This window comes from Gymnoscopelus microlampas, assembly GCF_963454915.1.
Source record: "Gymnoscopelus microlampas genome assembly, chromosome: 20".
NCBI classification, from domain to species: Eukaryota; Metazoa; Chordata; class Actinopteri; order Myctophiformes; family Myctophidae; genus Gymnoscopelus; species Gymnoscopelus microlampas.
Window position 1 is genome coordinate 38,597,129 of NC_139957.1, and position 9,616 is coordinate 38,606,744.

Below are 9,616 nucleotides of genomic sequence, written 5' to 3' on the forward strand. Positions count from 1 at the left end.
GGTTGCGTTGTGATGTGTACCCTTTCCCTATATGTGACTCCATTGTTTACTAGCTTTGTTTATTCGCAGATCACGGGTGTTTAAAGGACGATCTGTAAAGAGAGGGACTGGGGGAAATAAACCGCACACTTTTAGTTTTTAGGCCCTGGCTCGGCTGTACGTGTTCAGGGGGCCTCAAGCAGGACCAGTGGCTTTTTTTCTGCATGCGCCCTTGGATTTGAGCGCAGCGGGGAAGGAGATGAGTCTCTGCGCCGCGGTTTGGAATGCGACCCACTAACTATCTTTATTATCTTATCTCAGTGGTGCTCGAACCTTTTAAATTTCAAGGTCTCCCCTTTAACTCTGACAGTATACAAATGGAACCAAATGGACCCTAACGGGTCCATTTGGTTCCATTTGTATACAGTCAAGAGTTACAGACTCATAAGGGTCAATTTAGAACCACCCTAAAAAGGAACCCCAGAGAGTCCCTATAAGAATCCACTCTGAGAACCCACGGTCTGTCTTATCTGATCATGAAGATAATGAGACTCAACGAGAGGGGTGGGTTCGAGTGCTTTACAAGGAGGTCCGGAGACAATGGAGCCAGATTGTTGAAGACAGAGGGTTTTTTTTAGAGAGAGAGCATCACTCTGTTCCCAAATCAGCCTCCTGTCCCCTCAACTATTCTCCGGCGCCACGGGGGACTTTTTTTTATTTTATGTGACAATGAAACTTAATCTTATTCAACCATCTCTACACACTACTTTGCACTGTATGTGAGAGTTTGTGTGAGTGTGAAACTTATTTCACACTAATTTATAATCCAAAACACGACATTTCGGCTTGCCGAAAATATCTGTCCTTTTGACAATTAAGTGACACTTGTCATATTGCTCCTATATTGAATAAATTAGGCTTGAGGTTTTTTTGGACAGATCAGTCAACTTGTCAGACGTCCACTGACTGACTGACTGACTGACAGACAGATGGATGGACAGACTGACAGACCTGGCATAGGTTTTCCATGGTGGTTAAATAGCCAAAGGCTGGTTATGGCTTAACATTAGAACACCACTTGAATCATTTGAATGACTGACTTGTTGTGTTTGACTAAATTCACTGTATTTATTGAATAGACTAATATTAGCTACAGTATTAGCCTCATACACATACAGTGCTAGTGTGTAGATGATGGAGGGGGGTTTCAAAAGTCTGGGGACCTTTATGTGCATTTCTGAAAACATTTTAATTATGAGCACACTTTGACTTGAAGATTGTCTTATTTGTTTGCCTAGATATTTGTTCACAAATAGTTTGGCTGTTTGCGTCATTTGATTGTAATCTTGTTGTTACATATAAATATTTTGCGCTCGGTGTTTGAATAAAATTACCTCGCCTGAATAACCTACATATTTTTTTGTTTAGCTTATGTTGGCGTGCGTGCGTGTGGACTTGTAGGCTAATGGTGTTGTCATCGACATGTTACTAAAGGTAATGGTTTAGACATAAATCACCACATGGCCAGGTGAGAAATTATGAAATGTAAAATTTCATGTATCATGTAGATCTATAATTTTACATTACATATTTGAAAATCGCTTATTACAGCAGCCTCTGTACAAATTGCCTGCAGAAGCAAAAAATACTTTGCTAATTTTGGATTGTTAATTCAATTAAATGACACTGTTTTATACCATTATTTCTGGACTTACGTTATCAAATTTTATATTATATTTCATTCAATGGATACGTTATTGCGTATAGCCTTTAAAAAAATAAATGTTATTATATGCAAAAAACATTTTTGTTTTTTTTCTCTATATTTCAATCTCTATATTGAAACACAGCTGCTATAATAATAATAATACTTGTATATTCATATAATAATAATATGTATGGGCAAAAAAACAAGATCAACGATAATATTCAGAAAAAGGAAAACAATAACACTTTAATATAGATTCTGTTCTTGTCACTACAAGAATACACATATACAAGCCATAAATAGCAATTACACAAATGATTGAAGAGATCTTCGAGGCATTTAAATTCATTTAAGGAATCCATAACAGCAGATGCAGATGCTATTTTACAGCGAGTTTTACGGTCAATTGTCTTTGGGTCCATTATCCTGCAGCCGCCTTCTGAACAGATTTTGTCACATTATTAACATCTTTTTCTCAAAATAATTAAGCTTAATTTAAAGCCTTAATTTTACTCCTTGATCGCGCGACACCGTCGTACCAATAGGGAGCTTAAATTAGGCTTTTTATCATAGGCTACTAACAAGTTCGACAACTAAAATCAGTGAGAAACGTCAAAAAATATCCGAAATACATATTATACACAAACTATAATTTTTTACAAATGTACAAATCACTGGAAAAGGTCCATTCGAGAGGTTCATGTGGAGTTCATGATAGGCCGGGAGTAGACGCCCTGGTAATACGTCGTGTCGGGGATGGACGACGGATCGAGGCCCGCCTTGCCCGCCATGGAGCCCATGGAAAGGGCCCCGGCCATCGGGGAGCCGTAGCCGGAGTAGTGCATCACCTGCTCGTAAGTCTTTAGGTCCATTTTGTGATGCTGCTGCTCCGATGACATGAGGTTGTTGATGGAGAACGGGTGGTTAAAGGAGTAGTGGTGCTCCGGCTTCAGGTGGGCTTCGTGGGAGAGGACCGAGTGATGCTGGGCCATGAGGTGCTGAGACACCTGGGACACCGGGGAGGGGGCCGCGTGGTCCGGGCTCAGCGCCTGGCCCTGCTGCTGCTGCTGCTGTTGCTGCTGCTGCTGCTTCATGTTGTCCGACATGGAGGACCTCTTGTGGTCGTTGTTGGACGAGTGGTTCGAGTGCGGAGACTCGTTGCCGTTGCAGCTCTCGGAGCTGCTGTTGGAGCCGCCCTCGGACGTCTTGCGGCCCCCGCCGCCCTCCTTCGACGACTTCATCATCATCTTGTCGCACTTGAAGCGCTTTTGCCTCCGCAGGTAGCAGCCGTTCTCGAACATGTTCCCCGAGTCCGGGTGCAGGGTCCAGAACGAGCCCTTGCCGGGCTTGTCCGGCGACCTGGGCACCTTCAGGAAACAGTCGTTGAAGGACAACGAGTGGCGGATGGAGTTCTGCCAGCGCTGCTGGTTCTGCCGGTAAAAGGGGAACAGGTCCATTATCCACTGATAGATCTCCGCCAGCGTCAGCATCTTGCTGGGGCTCTGCTGGATGGCCATGGTGATCAGCGAGATGTACGAGTAAGGGGGCTTGGCGTGCGTGTAGCTCCGCCGGTAGGTCTTGGGGTCCCGGGAGCGGTTGATGTTGGACTGTCCGTACATGGGGCTCATGGCGTTCATGTTGGTGTAGGAGCCCAGCGCGTTCATGGAGGCCGCCTGGCCGGTCATGGGGCTCATGCTGGGGCTCTGCAGCGCGGCGCTCATGGCCGTCATGCCCGCCGGGCCCATGCCGTTCATGGCGACGCCGGCGCCCGCCGGCGACATGCCGGTCATGGAGGGGCTCATGCCCGTGTTGACGTAGGACATGTTCATGGAGTTGGCCGTCATGTTGGCCGCGGAGCCCATGCCGGACATGCTCATGTAAGTGTTCATCGTGTTCATTCCCAGGCCAGTGTTCATGTTGCCAACTGAGGTGTAACACTGCAAAAACAATAAAGAAAATACGCGTTAAAGACCAAAACAGAATATATCACACATTAATACAGCGTTATAAGTGTCATATCTTAATTGATTATTATCATACCTATGCAAAAGAAATGGCTGAATATCAATGCAAAATAACAAAAATATTATACATGCTGTGCAGGGAACATGATCATGCGTTTTGTTGGCGCTCATATTACTATATTGCTGACATCTTAAATATAACCTGGAGTAGATATGATTACATACATGTGTGTGTATAGGGAAACCATGTCAATGATTGACTGAAAATATACAAAATCGATGAAAATGTTCTTGAAGCTTCAGAAGAACAGTGTTCACGCGCATGCAAGCATATAGAGCCGCGGCAACACAAATATTTGAATGATTGTTGAATCAATCTATCTATCAACAAATACCTCAAATGTTTGTTTAATGGACAAAAAAAATCATCTGATTTAGTAAAGATACATATAGACTTATGAAATTATAAACCGAGTGAAAAGTTTGCCCCCCCACCCACCCCCTCCTTACATGTCAAGCAACTTTGTTAGGATAGTGGGAGATGGGAGAGGATTTGGAGGCGCCTCAAGTCAATATTTGATCACAAAGTTAATATTATCTCAGGGCTAATATTGAGTTGTATAAAATGGGATCGGCTTTGCTTTAGACGGACGGGTCGGGTGAGAGAGAGCGAGAGAGAGAGAGAAACAAACTATATTTAAGGTACCCTACCTCGGGCTCTCCGTAGTAGCTGCTCCAATCGGTATGTTCGTGTCCTTCCATTTTAACTGCTCCAAGCATCCTGGAGAAGGCTCCCACAGAATAGTTCACAAACCGCCTTCTTCCCGCAAGAAGAAATGTCACTTAAATCGTCTGGTAGCGGCGGGACGTGACTAGGGACAACGCGGGTAGTATTTGGGTCGTTGATGTCCTTTTCGTCAAGGACTGACGCATGTGTGTGTGGTGTGGCGTGTGTGTGTCTCAGTGTGTGTGTGGAGCCAGTAGTCTCCCTGTGCCCTGAAATGCTGTCTGTTGGAGGACTGCAGTTGCAGAATGACGTTGGGTGCAGCCTGTTAACGCAGTGATATAGCCCGTGTGCGCTCCGTGCGCGTCGCGGAGTAGCCAAGCCTCCAATCCTGAAACTTCTTCGGCTCGGCCCCCATTTGAATAATCTCCTCTCTCTTCTTCTCACACCTAGACGTGAGACTCTCCTCCATAGCTTCTTCCTTCAATCACCCCCCAATTGTTGTACACACCTGCGGGCGGCTGAATGGAACGCTTTCATTATTTAAAGGTTCATTACAAACGATCTTATTGTGTTATTGTGTTCTGTTCTTGGTGGTGGGGGGGGGGGGGGGAGTAAAAAAGAAACAAGTGGCTTGGCCTATTCGATATTATGATGAATATTATTGTGAGTTTGCAACACAGAAAATGTATACTGTAGCCTACACAAGCTTTTAAATACTATAATGAAAATATATATTCCCCCAAAATAGCCATGTGGCAATTCATTTAACAGCTCTATATGCTTTATAATTCCTAATGAACTCGTGCTGCCACAGTTGTTTTATATTAAACCAGGTCTATAGGCCTAGACATTAATTATCTCAAGAAGGACTATCTATAAATAACACGTTTTAAAATGCATGTATGCCGTAAAGGGCGATTAAACCACTATATTTTTTTGTCTTATTATGGAGTAAATATGATATAATAATAATAAAATAATATAGAGGCTACTCTGTGATATTTATATATATGCTATGGCTGATGCATAGGTGTTGCTTTAAACGGGTCATTGCGAATGCACTCATTTTCTGCTGATATAACTGCTACAGCCGTTATTCAAAGTCCATTCAAATGATTTCTACTCTTGTGGTAAAGATGTTCTTTAAATTAAGGAGCCCAATAGCCAGCAATAAAACAATAATATACAGTATATACTAGGCTATATTTGTCTTTCTAAATGCCCTCGCTGTTATAACGCTGTCTTCGTATAGTTAGCTATTAATGCATGTCATGGTCGTTACAATTGATAGTTTAATTCAACGCTTTATGTCCAAATGCCTGTTCATAGAAAGCAAACATTATCCAATTGTTGAGTTAAATATGCAATTGCCAAGAGCTGTCTGCGTGTATAATTTCGTTGACAATTCCTATAGCATTAGCGGATATATAGGCAAGATAATAATCACACATTTTAAATTAGATGACTTTGAATTGATGTTTATTTCTGTTTAATTAGGCATAAGAATAACCCACAAATCAAGCTGTATACAGCGCCCTCTTTCGGTATACCGTTGCGCAATTGCTTGTGTTGCTACTAGGCCCTTGTTTGTGTCGCTTTATCTACTGAAATCAAACATCTGTCAACATTGTGGAATCGACCGTTCTAAATCACGGGTCTTCAACAGGGGGTCCGGGACCCCTAGGGGGTCCTCAGAGTTACTTCAGGGGCTCGAAATCTTTGTGTGATATAGGATTTGTTCCCTTTTTTTTAACGTTAACCACTTACCCTAGCATCCCTTTCCTGAGGAGAACTTTAGCTTTAAAGTTCTTTAAAGCTTTTTTTAAAATAGCAGATTCACAAGCTCACAACGCCTGGCGCTGCCTGGAGCTTGTAGATCGACTATTTTTGGCAAAAAGGTTTGGTGTAGAGGGGAAAATGAGCAGACCAAGTAAAAAAACACTTTTATTGTATATAATATGTAGAGGGGGTCCCTGACTGCGTCATCTCTTTCTGAGCTATAGGGGGTCCTTGTCCTGTAAAACATTGAAGACCCCTTTTCTAAATGAAGCACAAGTAAGGCCTAGAAAACATCACAATATGACTAAAAACCAGGTGCGACTAAACAGCCCATCGTCAGGCCATTCATTGTCAGTTACAGTATTTATTTGTATTCCACAAACATTAAGGTGAGGCTACAGAACGGTGCCAGACGCGTGCCAGTAGTTGTGCATCTATTTGACTGCATATTTACGCAAGAGCATAACTATCAGTATAGAGGCCCATTAGTAAGGCAGAGTAAACCTGCCATGTTGACGAGGGACCAACACACTCTGCTTAACTTGGAAATGAGATCATGAGAATCTGTGTGTGTTTGAGGATTCACAGTAAAATAAATCCCCCTCGGTGTTCATTTAACTCCGAGGAGAGAGAGGAGAGTATACACCAGGCTACACATGGAACCAAATGACGGTCGGTTCCACTTGTTGTACTCTCTCTCGCTCTTCGGAGTAAAATTAATAGTAGATCATTTGAGTAGGGCTAATGGATTGATTGATTGATTGATTGATTGATTGATTGATTGATTGATTGATTGATTGCAGTTTGCAGAAAAAAGCACATGGAAGTGCAGTTCAATACAAGGTCAGCTATAAGAATAAAAAAAAACAAGAAAGCCATGTTTCCATTGGGGTCCTTTGTACTCAATTCATAGTGACATTAAATGACCGACAGATATACACTATGCAAAACATCATATAAACAGTTTAAAAATAAGAAAAACTAGTTCAACTACATATATAGATATGATGTTTTTGCATAGTATTGTATATTTGTCTGTCATTAAATGTTTTGATGAATTGAATACACAGGACCCCAATGGAAACAAGCCACAGTGCTTTCTTGGGTTTAATCCTTTTAGCATCCTTTTGTATAGAACTGTACTCTCTGTGTTTTTTTTTTTGCAAACTGTTAATAAAGTATTCAATCAATCAATCAATCAAAGAACTAACCGGGATTAGGCTACATAGATGGTCACTATATATGTGCACATGTTGATGTTTTGGTTATATTTAGCTTATACTTTATTGAACAAAAATAGGCCTATATTAAAACGATTAACATATTGACTATATGGAAACAGATAGAGCAATAGGCTTATGGCGTTAGTCAACTCTTTGGCTTTCAAATAAATCAGAAACAAAAAGGAATGTAATAGCTTATGCATATATGTATTTGAAAAAGATGGATTTGGTAAATGTTGGTTTGTTTGGCCATTGACTTGAGTCGAATTTTGATTTATCAAGCACTATAATAACATAATGAGGAGGAGACAAACTATAGTTATATCATTTAATACACATAGCCTAATTCAGGTCCTGGAGGTTAGAGTCACCATATATCGTAAACATTGTAAGATTGTCCCTGACCTGAATTACATCATGTTCCTGATGCAGACATGTTGCTAATTCTGTGGTTAATCATTAACATGGAGCATGCACTCCCTTCTCTGGGTGAAGGTCACATTTTGGATTTTGTCAAAAACAAAAAGTTAAGCGGTGCCGTTTCACCCTGTTTCATGCAGCACACAGCAAAGTCCTCCTCAGTGCCAGTGGAGCAAAACACATGCCCAGAGTTAAATTAGCACTATAGCAGGGCTGGGCAATATTATATGATGTTATGATATGAGACTATAATCTGGGATGGTATAAGTGTTGTCTTTTCCTAGTTAGGCTAATCACTTAAGCCTTATATTATATTTAAAACTATTGCTGATCTACAAGCTCACAATAATATTAGTTATTTATTGTTATAATTCTTCAAAAATTGAAAGGGAAATTGGTATTGTCCCAATACGATATTATCACAATATCGATATCGATGTATTTAGTCAAAAATGTTGCATGATATTTGATTTTCTTCATATCGCCAGGCCCTATTGCACCAATGATTGTATACTGTAGGCCTACTGTATATTCTCCATCATGCACGTCATTCTACGGACATTCTTCCAATAGTTATATGCAGAAGAGCCAAGGTTTGACTTAAAACAATTAGTAACTGTTTCAAGAGGGTTATGAGGTTGTGTCATGGTGGTGTGATATCCTTTCAGCCATATGAGGAATGACACACTATCCCTTCTTATATAGGCTGGAGTCTGAGAAATGATCATAACAATACAGCTACAATAAATGAAATAAAGAATAATAACTATAGGTGTTGCTATAGAACGTTTAATCGTGCACTTATTTTCAGGTCTCATAGTTATATGTGATTCATTAATGCATGGAGGAGAATGGATTTATCATGGATTCTTGAATTTCTAAGGACCTTTCATCTGAATTTGATGTAATTTCATTTTCGTTTTTTATTCCAGTCCTTCTTCCAAACATATTTGAGCTCAAACAACCAGGAAAATAGGTGCTGCCTTCAAAATAGTGAAAATTCATGTGCACACACACACACACACACACACACACACACACACACACACACACACACACACACACACACACACACACACACACACACACACACACACACATTTTATGTGTATAAAATTGAATTATATCATTTACTGATTATTATTAAAATAGGTTCAACACTATATTTTCTTCTTGTGCATAATCAGTCGAGGACAGAACTGTGTCACTGGACGTTATATCCTAAACTGTACACATTTGCACTTGTTACATTTCTGCCTGAACGGTAACCCTGGCTCTTATTGTAGAGTCAACATTTTACTGTTGATCAAAGCTTGTCTACTTTGTTAGCTACATCAACTGAATACTCAACAACTTCAACACTGCATTCTCTATAGATGTGTCACTTTGTTGATCAATTAGTCCCCATGATGGCAAGTGTTACATTTTACACATTCAGGTGTCATTTCTTAACTGATTATGATGTGAGAAAACATTAAACAATGTTTAATGAGTCAATAACTGAATCTGAAGAGAACCTTAAGTGGAAGTGTAACACCATCCAGGTGCAAAATGCAAAACCCTTAAAAATCAAACTACAAGGCCCTGTGTTCTGCCCTCCCACCCAAGGGACATTCTTGGGTGCCTGAGAGCTCCAGTGTGGGACTGGGTGCAGGGGAATGGAGATAGGGTGCTCCCTGCACTTTGAGAGAAAGGCGGGCCCTTCAAACATTCCATCAAACACCCAGGAGTTGTTGGCGAGAACGTGTTACTTTAAGCATCACTTTCAAAGTTAGGATTCTTTTTTTTTCTTCTTTCTCTCAGCTGTGTTTTTCAG

General features: G+C 40.9%; 1 protein-coding gene across 1 annotated transcript; it reads right to left on the minus strand.

The window, feature by feature from the left end:
* Positions 1–1,907: 1,907 nt before the first annotated feature.
* foxa2 (forkhead box A2) lies at positions 1,908–4,696 on the minus strand. The gene is made up of 2 exons (XM_084044140.1): positions 4,363–4,696; positions 1,908–3,624 (listed from the first exon to the last, which is right to left on the minus strand). Exons 1-2 carry the CDS (start codon positions 4,429–4,431, stop codon positions 2,386–2,388), a joined length of 1,308 nt encoding a protein of 435 aa, XP_083900266.1. The 5' UTR covers positions 4,432–4,696; the 3' UTR covers positions 1,908–2,385.
* Between the last annotated feature and the right edge of the window lie 4,920 nt (positions 4,697–9,616).

Coding starts and splice junctions, on each gene's coding strand:
- foxa2 (XM_084044140.1), bottom strand. CDS start 4,431: ATGCTTGGAGCAGTTAAAATGGAAGGACACGAACATACCGATTGGAGC. Junction 3,625..4,362: donor GCTACTACGGAGAGCCCGAG/GTAGGGTACCTT, acceptor TTGTTTTTGCAG/TGTTACACCTCAGTTGGCAA.